The following is a 20,054-nucleotide window of genomic DNA, read 5'->3' as shown; positions in this document are numbered from 1 at the left end:
ATTTTTTATCCCCAAGTGCTCAGATTGTTCCTGGATTCATGGCCAGTTAACAGATATAGGGAGTCCAGGCTGGGGAACAGGTTGGTGCAGCAGTTGTATAACAGCGGATCACGCGGAGCAATGCTTGGTGAAGGTATGTAACAGATGGACATGTATGCCTGGAATGCAGGCAAGACTTCTGTGCTGGAAATACAGATTTGGGAGTCGTGTCATCAAAACAGAGTTAGCATAGGACATCGAGGGAGGGAATGGAGGCCCCCAGAGAGAATGTGTACAATGGGAAGAAAAGGATTGAGGAGAGATACCTAGGCTCACTAACAGGCCTCTAGGTGTATAGATGCCAAGTTCAGAAAGGGACGCCATGGTGGTCCGTGTCATTGTGAGTGAATGCTTAGCTAACAGATTGCTTATTATTTATGGAATAATTTGACATGCCATTTTATGAACAGCTTAATAGCATTTTTTGAATTATAGGAATCTTACTTTGATATTTAAAGTTTACATTTCATCATCAACCATTTGTAATCTAAACACATCTACATGACATTTTCATCATTCCAAGGCATTATGATTTAAACAGGCTTTTTTTTTTTCAAGGTAAATGATTAAATTTGAGCAAAAGATGACGATTTTGATCAAAGATAAGCACTTGTAAATTGATTCATAGACGTCTTCCTTTACTGAACATTTTACATACTAAAATATAACACGATTCTATCAGTATTCTTAAAAGTTCATCTACTGGGGCGCCTGGGTGGCGCAGTCAGTTAAGCGTCTGACTTCAGCCAGGTCACGATCTTGCGGCGGTGAGTTCGAGCCCCGCGTTGGGCTCTGGGCTGATGGCTCAGAGCCTGGAGCCTGTTTCCGGTTCTGTGTCTCCCTCTCTCTCTGACCCTCCCCCGTTCATGCTCTGTCTCTCTCTGTCCCAAAAATAAATAAAAAACGTTGAAAAAAAAATTTTTTTTAAAAAGTTCATCTACTGCCAGAAAATTAAAAAGCAAACAAGAGTCTTCTTTATGTAATAGGAGCAAGATACTCATAGGTGGCTGTAGGTGAATTCTCTGACAGCCAGTAAAAATCAGCATCTGTGTGTAGTACTTACCTTGGGTCTTCTCTTCTCCTCACTTAAAGAGAGAAAACAGAAGCAAAAGCAGCCCAGGTTTCTGTGCTGGCCCACCAGGGCTTAGATGCCTAGAAGCTCTTGCCTGGGGAGCAATAAGCTTGTCAGGAAGGACACACTATATTGGTGTGTGGCATGGGAAGAAGCACTGGTCTGTACAGGCACCAACCTCCTCACCTCCCCCTGCCTGAGGAAGTCTGAGTACGACTCAACCATGAGTGTCTTTGGTGGAACAAGAGTTCAAGATATTTTGTCTCCTGATCATGAGCAGGCACTCACAGTGCATTCTCGTGCCAACCATAGCCTGTTCCCAGGTGTGGCTCTTACCGGGGCGTAGTGTTGTAACAGATGCACAAGGATTATCCCAAGTATAGCCTTTGATGGTGTCCTGTCAACTGCACTGAGAAATCTGAGGCAAAGCAGGGCTCTGGGTGAGGCTGTGAGGGGATGGTCTGAGACGGCTAAGAGTGGGAGCAATCATTTCCTTAAAAGCTTCTATGCTCTAAAGCTGAGAGGTCAAATAAGTTTTAATTTTTGTGTCAATTCTGACTAATTGATGGTGGCTGCTGGGAACAAGGTGTTGATAAGGATTCTAAAACCTATTCAGGCCTCTGGGTGTAAGAGGGTTGTAATTAACCTATGTCTGCCACAGAAACATAAAAGGAAAGGAGAAGAATGGTGTGCGAATATGTATTTACCAACTCTGTGCGAATAGAAGGTACAGAAATTTGCTCAAACTTATAAAAAGGAATAAAGAGGTCTAAAGCCTGCAGTGGAACCCAGGTTTCTGGACGTAGAGTCCATATGCCAATGTGTACAAATAATAGTGTATACTTAATGCCTCATAACGATAATAGCTGATATTTTTAATTTGACATGCTATTCACTCCTGCAGTGAGATCTGTCTACAATGGATTCCATTTCTCTGGAGTAAAAAACAGCTTTCCCCTCAATTTCCTGTGATACCTTTTTACAAGGGCTTTCATGCTCAATTGAAATTTCTGCTTAGAGCTATCATCAGACCTCTTGGTAAGTTCCATTTGCAGTTCCCACCATCTGTGCTCCTAACTCCAGGGACAGGTTAATGGATGGCTGTGGTATCAACCAAGAATCTCAGGGGCAGTTTTGGCACGCACGGTCCTGACTTTTGCCATTTTGTAAATTGAGGCTGCAAGGCTCATGTCCCCGCACCGGCTGCAGTGCAGCTTCACAACGCTGCTGGGAGGATTGAGCTGCAGCGAGGGGAACGGACATGAGGTATAGAGAAGATCCTCAAGGCAAGAAAGATTAACTATTGGCAGATTCTCCTGGGAGGCTTGAAGCGCTTACTCCAATAGCCCAGGGGCAGGGCTAGATGTAGGAGTAGTAAGATATGTGGCCAAGGCAGAGACTATAGAGTCTCACCCTTGTTTTACTCTGATTCCGGAATTAACCTCACCACACCTCTCACTGGAAAGGAGTGCATACAAGTGCATGGAGCTTTCCATTCAAGTAAGAGAAAAATATTTTCTGAAAAGAGATATTTTCAGGGGCGCCTGGGAGGCTCAGTCAGTTAAGCATCTGTCTTCAGCTCAGGTCACGATCTCATGGTTCCTGAGTTTGAGCCCTACATTGGGCTCTCTGCTGTCAGCATAGAGCCTCTTTGGATACTCTGTCCCTCTCTTTTGCTGCCCCTCCCCTGTTGGTTCTCTCTCTCTCTCTCTCTCTCTCTCTCTCAAAAATAAGTAAGCTTAAAAAAAAAGAGAGAGATACTTGCAAATTCAGTTATTTTCATGTTGGATGATTTGCTTATCTCAGTTCCAAACCTAGGTAGTGAAAGGAAGTAGATTTAAGAAAAACCAGCCATTGGCTGCTCATCTGTCTCTTTCAATGGTTTTATTTAGTTACTTGCTAATAACTATTAAACTGTGTGTCTTGTCTGCCAAGAGCACGGACGGGGAAAGCAGGTAATCAGTCACAGAGTTATCCAGTTTCAAATCTCCATCCTCAGTCCTGGTTTTTTTTGCAGCCTTATGATGTCATTTATCTTTCTACTCCATTTTAAATGAAGAGATCAGAGGCGATACAATGCTGTACAGTCTTTTGATTGCCTGTCAGAGTAAGTTGTACAGAGTGCGATTGCTGCCAAAAGACATAAAACACACCTTTGCAGGCCAGCCCCCCGCTGGTTGAGATGAGCAGTTGGCTTTTGTCTCACGTGCCTCCCTCAAGCCCTCCCTCCAGTCCCCATGCTTCCTCTGTGTCCCCCACTCTCAGACCCATTCAGCTCCGAGATGCAGCCTCAGCGTCTCCTCTGCCTTCTCTTAGTAAAATGCTTGAAACCAATTCAACCCAAGCTGTAGCTGACATCTGATACGGGCATGGGAAACAACAGTTCATCTCTGCATGTTCTGCTTAACTGTGTTGCTGCCCTCTTCCCAGTGACGAACTTGTCTTGCAGATTAATCTCCCTTCTCGGTACCCTCAACCTCTCTCAGACCCAGAGGATTTTTCCCCTCGGATCTTTGAAAACATGAACTCCTGGCACCAAATTTCAGAATTTAATGACCTCGAATGCCACATGCTGACAAAATTGGGTGATGCCAATCATGTGCCTAGAGTACTTAATATTACCTCTTCCTGGATTGTGTAGAAAGCTCCACCTGACTGGCAGGGGTGCATCTTGGCATCATGTTAGTGTCCCTCTAACCCTGCAGCTAGAGCTCTTGTACAAAAGCTTGGGTTTATAATTCCAGGTCCCATCTGTTTCTGGGCTGCTCCCTGAGTCAACTATGCAGGACTGAGCCGAGACCCTAGACCTTTTTGGCTTCCAGCAGTCTCCACAGTGCTGAGTCTAGTGGTAAATCGTTAGTTACCATGAACACCGAAGAACAGTTCACCCAACTGATTTCTTCTCCCTAAGGACTTCGTCGCCGAGTTTCATACCACTTAGTCAACCTCACCAGTTGTTTCTTTTGAGTCACCTTTGCTAGATCCTGACTTCAAATATCAGTGTGTTCTTGAGCTCAGTCCCTGGAATTACACTCTTTTCTATCATTAATTACCCCTTTGGTGTTTGTTCTCATCCAGTCTCATGGTTCTGAATGCCATCTACACAGTGATGAATCACAAATGTGCACATCCAGCTCAGACCTCTGCTTGAACTCCAGATTATGTATTCAACTGCTCACTTGACATTTTCACTTAGATATCTGATAGGTATCACCACTTTAACAAAAAACTAAACTCCTAATCTCTACTGCCTACCTTGGCCGACTTCGATCTCTGCCTTGAGTATAGCTCATCTCACTTAATTGTAATTTCATATGTTCAGATGCTCAGTCCAAAAACCATGGGGGTTTCCATGGTAGATAGTCTGCTCATTATCAATTTTTCCTTCCACCCATTAAGATCTGGAGTCTATGTCCCCTCATCTTATATGTGAACTGGCCTTATACCTTGCTCTTCTAAATATAACATGGCAGATGTAACACTGCGGAATTTCCAACCTAGGTTTTAAGAGGACAGGCAGCTTCTTCCTCCTACTTGAACTCAGTCATTATGTAAAACCGATTACCCTGAGACCACGGTGCCATAATAAAGCCTAAGCTCACCACATGGAGAGACCATGTGGAGAAAGATGCTCAGTCACCACAGCTGTTCTAGCTGACCCCAGCTGAAGCACCAGATGTGTAAGCACAGAAGCCATTTGGACATCACATAGAGCAGAACCGCTTGACCGAACCCATGCCAGATTGCCAAATATGACAAACAATAAGTTTTTTAAGCCAGTAAATTTTCCCCAGCAGTAGATAATAATATCCTTGCCTTCATTCCTTCTCTCCACAGTCCACATCCAATCTGTAAGTTTGCTGGCTCCACTTTCAAAATATATCCACGATATAACTGCTGTTTTCATCTCAGCGGTTACCACTTTAAATCATTATAATCTTTTGCGTGTTTTCTCACGTTCCTCCCTTGTTCTTTCATAACCTTTGTCAACAAAGAGCTAAAGTGACTTTTCAGAAATTTAAGGCTGCCATGGTAATCCTTTGTTTAAAATCTTCCAAAGACTCTCCATTTCACTCAGAGTGAAAGCCAAAGTACTTGAGTGGTCCGCGAGGCTTTACAGGATTTGGCACCCTCACTTCATCTCTGCCTTCTCCTCTCACCTCCTCCCGGCCCTCAGCTTTGCTCAATTCTACTCCAGAAACATTGGCTGTTTTGCTTTTTATTAATAGTTGGGTGTGCTTTTGCTTTAAGGACTTAGTGCTGATCATCCCTCTCCCCAGAATGCTTTCCCCTCAGGGGAAACCTTACCTGCTCCTCACCTTCTTCAAGTCTTTGCTGAAATATCACCTTCTCAGCTGGTCTTCACTCACCACCCTGTTCAAAGTCAGATCACTTCTCACCTTCCCACTCCTATCCCTCTTGCCTTGTTTTACTTTTTCCATAACACCTCCTGCTTTCTAACCTAGAGCTTAACTTAATTATTGATTTTTGTATATTATCATTTACCTCACACTTGAAGGTAAGGTCAAGGAGTTTGGTCCATTTTGTTAACTAATGTATACTCAGTGCCCTGGACATTGTTCAGTTGGTGCTTAATAATTGATAAACAACTGGATTAGTGATTCTATGTTTCCTTCTCCTCCACTAAATCCACTGAGAATCTCCAATATAGGCTGAATTCGGTAAATCCATGAATTGGGTCTGTTTTCTTAAAAAAAAAATTTTTTTTTTCAACGTTTATTTATTTTTGGGACAGAGAGAGACAGAGCATGAACGGGGGAGGGGCAGAGAGAGAGGGAGACACAGAATCGGAAACAGGCTCCAGGCTCTGAGCCATCAGCCCAGAGCCCGACGCGGGGCTCGAACTCACGGACCGCGAGATCGTGACCTGGCTGAAGTCGGACGCTTAACCGACTGCGCCATCCAGGCGCCCCTAAAAAAATTTTTTTAAATGTTTATTTGTTTTTGAGATAGCTAGAGAGAGACAGAGCACGAGTGGGGGAGGGGCAAAGAGAGAGGGAGACACAGAATCTGAAGCAGGCTCCAGGCTCTGAGCTCTCAACACAGAGCCCAACACAGGGCTCTAACTCACGAACCATGAGATCATGACCTGAGCTGAAGTCGGACCCACTGACCACTGAGCCACCCAGGCGCCCCTCAGTCAGGTCTGTTAATAGAGGCTTAGAGATAAGTTATCCTTCCAGTCTGGAGATGGTGTGGTTCATTCAAATTGCTGATATCAGAAATTCTTCTCCAAGTCTCTATCATTTCTCAAAAGACTCTCAGGGCTGACCCCACGTGAAGTCCTTCATTTCTCTTTACCAATTTGTGTTGGTAGACAATGTCTAAGTACTGTCTAATTACTAATTGTCTAACTACTGCCTGCCTGCATAAAGCTGTTCTTTCTTGCTTTTTGTTTATTCAGCATTACATTTTTTAAAATAATATATTTAATTTTTCAGTTTAGTGGATGCCTAATATTACTTACTTCTTTCATAATCTCTTTAAGTTTTTTCATGCCATGTGTTTCAACTTTTTTTGACCTAATTTAACCCATCTTTTCAAATACTGGTCATGCAATTTTTCTTTCTAAACACTTTAAACATGAGATTCATTATCTTGAGTTTAGGTAGTAAAGAGTAAAAAAATAAAAGGAGAAAAAGACAATCTCCAGCAAATCAAGAAATCAGCGGTTACAATTTGACTTCAATTCTTCTAGAATTCTCATAATATCATGTTAATGTCTCTACCCTGATGCTGTGAATAGTTTTGTTAAGAGTTGCTAAGCAGTCTGACTCCAAATGCTATTTTAGACCTGATTATCTGTTATCTGTGGGTCATCCTCTACCTCTTTTTCCCCTTCTTGATACATACACTCTGATACATTTACCATACTCAGACTCATTACCATTGGTTCTCCTGTACTCATTGATTCTCTCTGTTAAGAGTTTGGAACACAGAACCTGTCCCCTCTTTTACTGTCATGTCCCATGCTCTGTATACTAAAGGACAAAACCTGGGCTTTATTCCAAACTATTCTGTTACTATTTGTAGCTCACATACACGATGCCCTTTCAAAGCATTGACAGCAGCAAAGCGACTGAATTATAGCTTTAAATACACAGGGACAGTTATTGTCTGGCAAGCGCCATTGTCTTACTACTGGCTCACTAATCTGTAGTCAGAAGGAATGCCATCACTACGCATTCCTGATTACTTATTTTATTGCATTACTTAAGGGCTCATAAATTTTGACTTTTCATTTTTGAAGATTAGATGACTTCAGCAGCTCTCCTTGCACCCTGCTCCTTACACTCCCCCCGTGGTACGCTGAGCTCCTAATCCCATCGTGGCACTGACAGGCCACTTCCAGCAGTCAGCCCTGGCAGTTAACTGCTTCACCCCACTAGGCTGTTGGCCTGCGCAGAATGCTAATGAAGTTGCCTTTTTTAGAATACTAACTTTTCTAATAACCACGGTAACTAAAGAAGTGTAGTTCCAAGGATGAAGGGCTAGACCTATTGAATTGGTTTTTGTACAACAGTAAACACAAAAAATCCTCATTGTTGCCTATTGTGTGTTTTTGTGTGATGTTTATCATATACACTTGGAAAATCTGGCTTTTAAATCTCTCTCTCTCTCTCTTTTTCTTTTGGTTATAAAATTCTCATTAAAGAAAATTTGCATTAGGTACTAAAGTTACAAGAAAAATATCACTCATATCCTTCCTGTTCAAAGTACAGCTAATATTTGATCTTCATTTTTTTCTCTGCATGTTTGTTTCATTTATTAAATAGTTTTGGTTTTCTGCTTATATATGATGCTTACATAATTCTATGCTGTTTATATAATTTTGCTTTGCAGGTTTTTCTACTCAAATCTTAAATTTTTCCCATGTCAGTATGAACGATTCATGAACATTCCATCTAATGGATGTGCCATACCCATTATTGTACAACATTTTGGCTGGATCGGATTACTCAATATTTTAAATAAAACTGCAAAGAACATCTTAAGAATAATTTCACATATTTTTAGTTATTTAAATATTTAGAATTATTTTCTTAGATATACTTCTGGAAATGGAATTGCCTAGTCAAAACATATGAATACTTTAAGATACTGGATGGGGTTTGAAGGAAAAACATGAATAAACTTGATAATAAAGCCTTTTGTTTCTGGATTCAAAAATAAACAGCAGAATACCAGAGTGCTAGAAATGGGAATCAATGAAGAAACGGTTTAACTTGATTCCTTCATGTTATAAAAAAGTTAGACTTAAAAGAGGTTGTATTGCTTATAATCACCTGGCTGGCATGGGCAGGTAGTAGCAGATACATGATGTGGTTGCAGGTTTCCTAAATTCCAACACAGTGCTCCTTCTAATGACCATGGATATCTTTTCAGAACTGAGTGATTCTGACATAGAAGCAGAAGATACTTCAAACAAATATTAAAGTGTAAACCATGAAACACTGCAGTTTCATTTGCAATGTAATATGTTTAACTAAGAGCAACCCCCTTGTCCTTTTATTCCACCATACACTAAACATAAATGAAGAGTGTATCACTGTCTGGGTTTGGAAGAAAATCCCCTTGTACCCTAAGTATTCCGATATTTAACAATACCAATAAAGTTGAATTCTTAATTGTGCTATAATTCCAGGAGAAAGAAATTTTGAAAGTTTAATAGAGTTAGTTTCCAAAAGAACACATTTTTCTGAGAAGCGTTCATCACACGTGGCTAACTCATGATCTAGTGAAACTATGCTGTCGTTTTTGCCCTCATCTTTCGAGGCATCAAAAAAAAGGGACATTTCAGGATTTGCTTTTTAGCACTTATAACTCAACTTGGGAGAATTATTCTTGCATTTAGTTTATGTAATTTTTATAAGAAAATTTGTGGACTGTTTTCTAATTAATATATTTAAAGCCAAACAAAGTTAATAAACTTATAAACTTCATTTTTTTTTACAGTGCAAAACTTGTTCATAATTAAAACTTTAAAATATCTTTCTAGGGCCGCTTGGGTGGCTCAGTCGGTTAAGTATCTAACTCTTGATTTTGGCTCAGGTCAATCCTAAGATCATGGGATTGAGCCCCGTGTTGGGCTCCATGCTGAGTGTAGAGCTTGGTTAGGATTCTCTCTCTCTCTCTCTCTCTCTCTCTCTGCCCCTTTCCTCCACTCACACATGCTCTTTCTCTCTCAAATAAAAATAAAAAAATCTTTTTATAACAACATTTTCTATTAGTTTATAATTTGTGATAAGTATTCTCAAACTTTAATTGACCAGGAGAAAACACATTTTTATAAAGATAAAAAAAATTACGTTTATAAAATACTTATACGTGATTTTAAAATCATTTACCTTATAAAAGTGAGAAAAGATGACAGAAGCCAACAAGCTGTTTGGCTTCTCATTACTTCAGTCCTATCCATCTAGATTGTGAATATTCATTTCATCTTTTGTCGTCTCCCCATTTTGTATGTACTCAGACTTTCTTCTACATCGTGACACTTCTCTTCTCACTATGTTTTTTCTTATTTACAAGATAAACAGTCTGTATGGTCACAGGCATCCTTGCATGTGTGGTGGGAATGCTATGGTAGAAGCCCTTGCACAGAGGAGCAGTCAGTGAGGTGGTACAGAGCACTAACTTTTCAGGAATGGACATAATATAAAGAAATTCCCATCAATCTTGACATAAGCAAGTCCATAAATATCACTCTCAATTGTACTTTAAGAAAAATGCGACAGGGGCACTTCACTGGCTTAGTTGATTGACTCTTGTTTTTGGCTCAGGTCATGATCTCACTGTTCATGGGTTAGAGCCCAGCATCAGGCTTTGTGCTGACTGTGCAGAGCCTGCTTGGGATTCTCTGTCTGCCTCTCTCTCTCTCTCTCTCTCTCTCTCTCTGCTTCTCCCCCTCGGTCTCTCTCAAAACAAATAATAAACTTAAAAAAAAAAGAAAAATGGGACAAAACCCTAGAAATTTAAAACTCCCTCTTTAAAATTAGGGAAAATATTTCCCTTCCCTTCTTTTTCTTTGGGCATTTAATTTAGAAAATTTGTCACTGCTTTGGGGAGAGGGGAAAGTGGGTGATGGGCATTGAGGAAGGCACTTGTTGGGATGAGCACTGGGTGTCGTATGTAAGCCAACTTGACAATAAATTATATTAAAAAAAGAGTGGAAAAAAAAGAAAATTTGTCATTGCAAAGGGGTTCTTCCTTCTTTGAAATGTATGTAAATTCCTTTGAAAACTAGATAGGTCTGTATGACCTAGGCATATCTTTTTTTGAGGACATGGGAGCCATCTCTTTGAAAGGTAAGCATCAAAAAGTATAGAACCTCTATCTTCCAGTTTCTGGGAGGGTAGGAATCTAACTCTGGTGTTCGTGGTTGCAAAACTACCTGTCATAAAGATATGAGAAGTTTAATTTTTGTCTGGATAAAGCCAACTGCCAATTAGTTAACACAGATGGTCACCCCAATTACAGATGACTTTATGATGAACTACGCATGACAAATGATGCTTTCAAGTCCTCTTACTCGAGGATTAGCTATTATCTATCTTGAGAACATGCATAGAATGGGTTATGTCTGCTTTGCTATATTAAAGGGTGAGATTTCTTTCTGTTTTTGTGAACTCTTAGCAGATTATCTGTGATGTGCATCACAGTCTGGGTGTTCATTTAATGACAAAAGTGTTTTCCTTCTTTACAACTATGTGGAAAGGATTTCTGGGTTGGGAAAAGATTTTTTTTTTAAATTACATTAACAACAGTGTAAAAGGAGGGTACCATTCCCACACTAAAGATGTTTTACTTTTTGATTTGTTTAAAAGTAGGACTTCAGACACATTTCGATTTCTTTTATGATTCTTCCATGTAGTCTTGAGGAAAAGGAAATATATCCTGGAATTTTGAACTTAATATGTAGATTGAGAGGGCAGATGAGACATGAGCCCTTGGTGGGCAAACAAAGCAAATAAATAACCCTTTGAAATGAAAAACAACCAATTTCAATTATCTTAGGTTGGAAGCTCAGGGACCCAAATTCTCTACCAAGGGCCATCCTCAAATAAAAGGTCACTAGATCTAAAGATAATGATCAAAAAATAAAATGATGAAAACATATGAAATCAGCACTGACAGTGAAGACATTCCATCTTGTGAACAAGAAAAACACTGTCTTTTGGAAGATAAAATCGAGAGCACCTTCCTCCCAGGCAGAGAGCACTTCTGCATTGACCCAACAATGAGAGGTGACCACCATCCTCCTACGCTTCGTGGGGACCAGTGGCGCTTCTGCTGGTGCTCTAACTTTAATACCCCATTATGCAAAGCAAGAAGAGCACAAACATAGTAAGACACAAAGAGCATATAGCATAAAAGGCCATAACTCTTGCGTCCTGGTAAGGAGGCTTGGGTTCAACAGAAAATCCTGTCTTCACAAATGACAGAAAGCAACTATTTCAGGACCGGTTGTAGCTTCTAAAGTACAGTAAAATTGCGGCTAGAAGAAAAGAGTTGCATTTCTTCATTTGTACCTGCTAGCTGTGAGGAAGAGGTGAAATTTCAGCCCCTTCTATCCCATGCTAGGTTTCCCATTCCTTTTCCATTTCTCCCCATCCTAGAGGAGTATTAAGTAACAGATCAAGAGGCACCTGAGTGAAAAGTTGTAAACAACCAAGCATTGTCTTTTTCTTCTGGTCCTTGGGGCTGCGTAAGTAAACTAAGTAGTCAGCCTCTCTTGCTTTCTGTCTCCTCCTCACATGCAGCTAATATGGGTAATGTGATTCCAGGCTGCTCTGTAAGTCTAGCCATGTTGGAACATCACTGTTTTTGACTTTCATGCAATTTGTCGAAGGATGGTAAACTGCCTTGGGAGAAGCAGAAAAAAAGTCTGTGTTGTTATTGACAGACTTCATGAGGAAAGTACCATTAATTGAAAAATATTTCATGTGCATGAGTGTGTATATGTGTGTTTATTGTATAACTAGTTCTGAGGGTAGTATCTACCAAGCTGTTTAGTATACTTTCATATGTGATAAGTTTTTCTGAGAAGGGAGAGTTATGGAAAAAGTTTCTTATCACAAATTGGAGTACTTGCTTTTAATAGATGGTTACATAAATTATCATGCATCCCTTTTCTCTTTGACTGCCAGGAATCCCATCACTAAGTTCGATGCTCACTTGTAATACCTTATTATTGCATAAGTTTTCTAAGTATAATTTGCTTGACCCTATCTGCCACACCCCACCCCAATTCCCACCTAATTCTTGATTCTTATTATTAACCTCTTTTTAAAATTGGTTGCATGATTTTGCTTCCTTTGATTTTATCATAAGTTATCTGAAATCAAACAAATAGAATCATAGTCTTTCAAAAAGCCGTAGTTATGGATTCTCTAAGGAATTATACCATCTAGTCTCCCTTTACAGTTACTGTGTTCTTCCCATGTGCAAGAAGGTATTTATTCATGGATATTTATGCATTAAAAACTAACAAAAGACTGCAAACAGGCCATTCCTTCACCTAGCAGAAAACAGCCTGTAGCAGAACTATTTTAATGGGCATTATGCCCGTATTTCTATAAATGTTTTAAAGTAAAAGGTTTATAACTTACATTTGTTTAATATTGAAATATGAGGGACATACTATAAATTAGCATAATCTTTTTCTCCCCCCAAAAGTATCTTTTTAGGCGGTTATAGAAAATGTTAACCTATTTAGCTGGCTGTATGGATTTTAGCAACATCATCATAGCTCAAGGCTCCTTTAAAATAACTTCTTAAAATAATTGATCATAGACCTTTCTCTTTGAATAATCATAATAATGAGAATCACTAAAATTTGTAGAGCATCTATAACAGTTCCAGTCCTTAAATATGTCATCTTTCAGGAAACTTTTATTCCTCCTTCAAGCAGATAAAGAAGCAAATGAAGAAGAGACGGAGTTCACGTCACTGAAATTGCTGAGCCAGTTTAGGAGGCAGTCCTGTCTGACACCATTTCCACCAAACATACGTAAAACATCTGCACAGTTTTAAGCCATCCACAAAGTGAGTACTGGGGACCTTTTCTGGTTCAACAGCATTTCATGTTCGCTTGAGAAGTGTGAATTGAAGAGAACTCACCTTCAATTACCATATATATATATATATATATACTCAGCTTTGAGTTTAATTTTTTTTTTCCAAATTTTTTTTTTCAACGTTTATTTATTTTTGGGACAGAGAGACACAGAGCATGAATGGGGGAGGGGCAGAGAGAGAGGGAGACACAGAATCGGAAACAGGCTCCAGGCTCTGAGCCATCAGCCCAGAGCCTGACGCGGGGCTCGAACTCACGGACCGCGAGATGGTGACCTGGCTGAAGTCGGACGCTTAACCGACTGCGCCACCCAGGCGCCCCTCAGCTTTGAGTTTTAGAAGTGGACTTTTTTTTTCTCTTGTGCATATTTGCGACCACACTTTTCCTTGCCAGTAATTTGATTGCCCAAGACTGAATCAGGAGCTAAAAGAGACTGCGATTGCTACATAGACCCAGAGACAACTTAATTTCAAGTTGAAGCTTGTAGGCATGTCAGTGCTGGGGCTTGTGTCCATTTTAAAAGGGCAAAGGCATCAGCACAGGGGGTGAGAGGAACAGTTCCGTGTCCTCCTCACATTCCATTTAAAAACCACAGAGTCCATTCCTAGATGGCTTTCCGCCTGGGCCCACCGGAGTAGGTAGGTGAAATGGAAGCCTTTACCAGTGCAAAGGGAGACGCTGATACTGAAAGTATTAAGCTTCTGAAAATGTATGTGTATTATCCTTGATATTATAAAAGGAGACAGAAAATAAATAAAATAACCAATAGCTAACTGGTAAACATTCCTCAGCAAACAGAGCAAGTCAGTGAAGTGGAGATATCCAGGATGCTTTTCCTCCATATTGATTTTTTGCTATTTTGCATTGGGTGAAATTAGCCTCTATTGCTTTCATTTCATTTGATTTCATTTCAAGGTCCTAGGGAACATTTTGGGTCACCTGAAGGTCCCTCTTCTCTATGTTGTGCCAGAGTGGCCATGAGGATGGTAACAGAATTCACGTAGGTCAATTGGTAAACAAATCACCAGAGAGATTTTGCTGCAGAGTCACCTTACTTGGCCCAGACTCTGAAAGTGTTTTGGTCATTGAAAGTCCTATAATATAACCTGCATTCATGTTATCGCCACTAATTGTGGTGATCTTAAAATGGTAATACTATAGGTCATCCTAAGACAATCGTAAGGGAGCCTTAAAGTTACTTGCAGTGGCAATCTGGATGCCCATGGCCGTCTCTGTGAGGTGGGAAGGTTGCTAAGAAAGGCATCTGTGTAATAACCATAAAGCCATATTTGGGAATGATACCTAGTAATATCCATGCAATGAATAGGATGACACTGTGTTTTATGTCTCTCACTGCCTTGTGCTCCCTGTGACTGGGAGGGCTGCCTCTAGGTGAATGAAAACCTGTTCTTGGTCAGCTATGATAAGTAGTATCTTTGTTCTCTGGTTGTCAGTTTTACTCACATCAGAGAGGAAAGGTCTGTCTCCTTTATAAGCAGAAACAAAACCATCATACAATTATTCTCATTTAGCTATTATTTAGCATTAATTGGGACTTGGCATGCTGGGAAACTCACTTCCTGGGGGAGAATTTTATTGTAGAGCACCATAGATACTGTGTAATGTACATAGCACATTCGAAGCAGCAATTTATTAAAAGTCACAATATTTTCCCTAGAGAATGGATTTGCTATTCACCATTAGGACTAGGTCCAATATTTATGGAATGTTCACACATGATTAATTACGTTTCATTTACAAATAGCCTCTAATGGGAGACATTTTTATTACAAGTGCTATTTTAATGAATTGTCTATCTTTATGAATTCCTGTAGAAGACTGAAATAATTTCTTTTCCTTCCTTTGCCCAACCTTACACCTGAGCCTGCTGGGGCTTCTCATGTCTTTCTTATGTCTTCTATCAGACTCATGTGATCATCCCCTCACTTGTCTAAGCTGGAAATCTTGGCCATATTTGTGACTCACTCATCCTTCCATCCCACTGCCAATTGCTCACCATATTCAAATGGCTCCTTGTTGCCTGTAGAATAAAAGCTGAATCTCCTTAATCTGATAAGCAGGCGTATTAAGATCCTGACAGCCTGAGCCCCATAGCATTCCAGTTATCCGTTCTTTGCCTTCACCAAGTAGACTATACTAGTTCTCACCATGAGATCCTCTTCTTAATCATGTGTCTATTCCCTGGTCACATTTTCTTTTGCCAGCATGCTCTCTTTCTCTTTGCCTATGAGTGAATGCCTGATTGCTCAGAAGTCAGATCAAACGTCACTCAGACTTCCTCCTCCCCTCCCCTTAGGCAGGATCAGTTACTCTCTCATTTGTTTTCTTATAGAACTGTATGTATACTTCATTTATGTTCTTTATTTGTGTGTACATTTAACTCGTGAATACCACAGTAAATATTTTAAGGCTTTAGTATGTTTTTAAAATTTTTTGTGGCTTCCACATATACTATGTTAATTCAGCACATGATAAATGCTTGGTGAAGGCTGTCTGGCTAAACTGAAAATCCTGTTAAAAGAAGTAACAAGGTTAGGGGCTCCTGGGTGGTTCAGTCGGTTAAGCGTCCGACTTCAGCTCAGGTCATGATCTCGCAGTTCTTGAGTTCGAGTCCCACATTGGGCTCTGTGCTGACAGCTCAGAGCCTGGAGCTTGCTTTGGATTCTGTGTCTCCTTCTCTCTCTGCCCCTCCCCAACTTGTGCTCTGTCTCTCTATGTCTCTCAATAAATAAATAAATGTAAAAAATATAAAAAAGAAATAACAAGGTTATCCCTCAGTGTGTATTCCATGTAAATACTACTTTGCGGTTCATGACAGAGATGAAATGGATGCAGGTGAAGGAGAAAGTCTGATAGCAAATCATATACATCCCCAACAGGGTAAAGAGATCTGGAGACATAACAGTTTAGGGCATGACGGTAAATCAGAGGTTACCAAGAACCCGAAAAATAATTTATTTTTATTTAATTTTGATTTCTCCTTGCCTTGTGGCCTTGGCATTTGCTATGTCATTTGCCTTGAAAAGCAGTGACCACAGTGCCTAAACTATAGTAGACGCACAATAAATATGTCTTGTATGAATGAATGAACAAATAAACGAAGAAATGAAATTATTCCAGCTTTCTCATTTCATGGATAAGAGACCCAAAGTTACAAAGAACAGGAAAGCAGAAACAACCTCTTTTCAAGCTGCCACCATATGCCCTGCACTAAGATTAGGTGTTTTTGCCTCAACTATTCATTTTATCCTATCAAGAAAATTCTACAACTATTATGTGAGATAAAGAACCTGAAGCTCAAAATTTGTGCCCCATGATCACAGAGATCGGTTGTAACTCTCTGGTTTTTATACTGTGTAGTCTTTCCTTTGCCACCTGCTGTCATGGTAATCATGGACAGTGTAAGTGATTATTAGTTTTGCTGGGTAGGAATCTCTGCTTTTTATAATCTCTATGCTTAGATAGGGGCAGGTGAGTAAATATGCGGAGCAGTGATCTAGCGGCAAGATCACTAGAATTGAAGGCTGAAAACCAGTGTTCAGTTCCTAATCTTGTCATCTTAGTTCGGGCGAGTCCTTTATTGTTTTGGAAACTTAGTTTTTTCATTTATAATACAAGGCTCATAATACAAACCTTGTGGACTTTTGTGGTGAACAGATAAATAGTGACTCTGAAAATACAGTGTGTCTACATAAAAAGGAGTTATTACTATTATTAAGCTTATGTAAGAATGAGAAAGTGTGTATAAAAGGGTGTTCTTAGACGTGCATTCCACTCTCTTTTGTTCCCTTTGTTACCTCTTTGTAATTTCAGTACAACCCAGCCTTCCTTTAAGTAAACAGATGAAAACAGGATAAATAAGCATTTCTCCACCGATGTAATTTGTATACAATATATCAGATTAAATGAACTTCTGCTTTTGATTCCTTTGAATTCACAATTCAACGTAATTTAGTAATAGAGAAATAATAGTTAAAAAGACATCTGTTTCTTGTCACAAGCTTCTATTCTCATAAGAAAATCAAAACAGTCCAAGAACAGGGAAAATCAGAAAATCAACATCACTGCACAGTGGTAACTCTTTGATGAGAAAAAATTTAAAAAGCCACTGACAGTTTGTTTTGTTAATTATTAAAAATACGGCTTTTGAAATGTTCTACATTAGAGGCAGTTCTATACATACATTTAAAAATGAATCTGATCACAAAAGAACTTGCATTTTTTCAGTTTTTTGTAAAGGTATCCTCTACCTTAAACAAGGTAGAGAAAGTATCACTTCACTTTGGCTGGTGACTTCATTTTGGACCTTTAATACCAATATTGTCTTATGATCATTTATCAAATTTGTTAAGGCCTGTACTTTTCCATTTTTATATAAATTTTTAAATTAAAATGAAGTAAACTCACATAGCTAAAATAATATGAGCAATTAAGACATATTTTCAATATCTATTTTATGATTTCTAATGGTCATGCATTAGAGAGCCCTGGAGCATTAGCATGGATAGGACCTTGGCACTCATTTAATTCTGATCTTTTTTATTTCACAGCTTGGGAAATGAGGCTGTGAGTGGCTGAAAGAAGGAGATACGCTAGTTCTCAGAGAACAAAGATGAAAAAAACCAGCTCCAAGCTATCTTTTGAGTACTCTTCTTACTGTACTATATTAGAATATAATCAATTTTGACAAGTAGAACTCAGTTCTCCTTTATCCAAATAATATCAGGTTAAAAAAGGGGGCCTTGCTCAACACTTACATTAGTTCTTTGGATGTGGATACTGATGGAATGAAGACACATATCTGGGAGACGACCAAATAAATTGGATGACAGGAGATCTCAATAGCTTGGAACAATTGGCCAAGTCTAACAAAAGGGGATTTAACAGAGAGATGCAAAATTGGCACTTAACAGTACAAAAACCAATGGCAAAAGTTCATGAAGTGGGACATATGGCTTAGCAACAGAACATTTTTGTTTTCAAAAGTCACTATTAAAAAAATTTTTTTAATGTTTTTATTTATGTATGTATTTACTTAAAATTTTTTAATGTTTATTTATTTTTGAGAGAGAGACACAAACACCGAGGGTGAGTGGGGGAGAGCAGAGAGAGAGGGAGACATAGAATCTGAAGCAGGTTCCAGGCTCTGAGTTGTCGGCACTGAGTCTGACGCTGGGCTCAAACCCATAGACTGCGAGATTATGATCTGAGTTGAAGTCAGACACATAACCGACTGAGCCACGTAGATTCCCCTGTTTTTACTTATTTTTGACAGAAAGAGAGACAGAGAGTGAGCTGGAGAGGGGTAGAGAGAGAGGGAGACACAGGCCTCAGGCTCTGAGCTGTCAGCACAGAGCCTGACGCAGGGCTCAAACTTGTGAACCCTGAGATCGTGACCCAGGCCAAAGTCAGAAGTTCAACCAACTGAGCCACGCAGGCACCCCCCAAAAGTGGCTATTTTTAAAGAACTAAAAGTTCTGTGAGCTTACTCTTGTCCTCTTATCCAAATGAACTGAATTTTACTTAACATGATAGACGTTTATACAGAACAATAGAGAGGCTAAATACAGTTTAATTTTATCTATCGAGCATTGAGATTATAAATGTGGACACTGATAAACTGGGGCAACGAGAGGGGAAAGACCGGAATGTTAAATTGACTCAGATCCAAGTATATTAGGAAAGGTTAAAGGTATTAGGTAGGTCTCTTTGGAGAAGGGAAGGACTACATTTGTTGTTTTAGAGAAATAGGGGTGAAATGAGCATATACTTTGTGACAAAAGAGGCTAAATGATCAGGCGGAAAGAACTCAAGGTATGGCATCAGACAGCATGAGTCTGAATATTGGTGCCATCATTCTTACAAGTGGTGGGACTTAGGGAAATTCCCCAAGAAAATGTGTATCAGGGTCTTGATCTGTAAGATAAGAGCAGAAGTATCTACAATGCAGGATGGTTATGAAAATTAAATTAAATCAAACACCATGAAAAATACCTACAGTACATGGCATGCAGTAGTCACAAGGTATTGTCCTTTCCAGCACGTTGGCAGGTAAAGTCATGAAAGATTTTTATTAGATTTTATTTGAGGAATATCTTGTAGAGGGGTTGTTTTAGTGGAGATGGGAAGGTTAGGTGTACAGATCCCTGCCAATCCTGGGTAACATATCTATATGTTGATTGTCAGCATTTTGTTGTACTTTATGCCAGGAAGGATTGTTCTTTAAAACATTTGATTCCTTATAAGGTTATGTTGCTTTTTAAAGTTGCAAGAAGTTTCCACTACTATATATCATAAAATTGCTTACTTACCTATAAAGTGCAGAAAGGGGCCTCTTGTTTCCAGGTTTTGGTCTGTATGGTTTGGGTTCTCCTGCCATGTTGATATCTAAAAGCAAAAAATAATATAGCACTGATTAGGAAAAATTAATCCACTTGAGAAAAATAAATGATGAGATTTTTTTTCCTTTTGCCATTTGCCTATACAAATGTTATATGCTATTCATTTATTCAACAAATATTTTCTGAGCATCTACTTTAGGCCAGGCACTGTTTGAGATATGTCATGTACCAAACAGTTTAGATTTATGCCTTTGTAAAACTAACCTTCTACTGGGGGGAGAAATAGATGGCAAACAACAACAACAACAGCAATGAAAACAAACAGAAAAATTCATAACATATTAGAAAGCAATAATTACTATGGAAAAAGACAATGTTGAATGAGGTAGAGAAATCAGGAATGCTTAGTAAAATGAGGAAAGAATGAGATATCCTTCTTTTTTTGAATGTTTATCTATTTTGAGAGAGAGAGAGAGAGAGA

The 20,054-nt window shown here is 39.3% G+C and overlaps 1 protein-coding gene across 7 annotated transcripts in view; it reads right to left on the bottom strand.

The window, feature by feature from the left end:
- RALYL (RALY RNA binding protein like) overlaps window positions 1-20,054 on the bottom strand; it is a 724,524-nt gene that overhangs the window by 135,454 nt on the left and 569,016 nt on the right. For all 7 annotated transcript variants that reach the window (XM_043601289.1, XM_043601284.1, XM_043601288.1 and 4 more), the window contains one exon: window positions 19,544-19,619. In XM_043601289.1, the coding sequence (XP_043457224.1) occupies window positions 19,544-19,619 (76 nt within the window). The remainder of the gene's footprint in view (window positions 1-19,543; window positions 19,620-20,054) is intronic.

The sequence above is a fragment of the Prionailurus bengalensis genome, chromosome F2 (assembly GCF_016509475.1).
Source record: "Prionailurus bengalensis isolate Pbe53 chromosome F2, Fcat_Pben_1.1_paternal_pri, whole genome shotgun sequence".
Lineage (NCBI taxonomy): Eukaryota > Metazoa > Chordata > Mammalia > Carnivora > Felidae > Prionailurus > Prionailurus bengalensis.
This window is presented reverse-complemented; position numbering and strand designations above follow the sequence as displayed.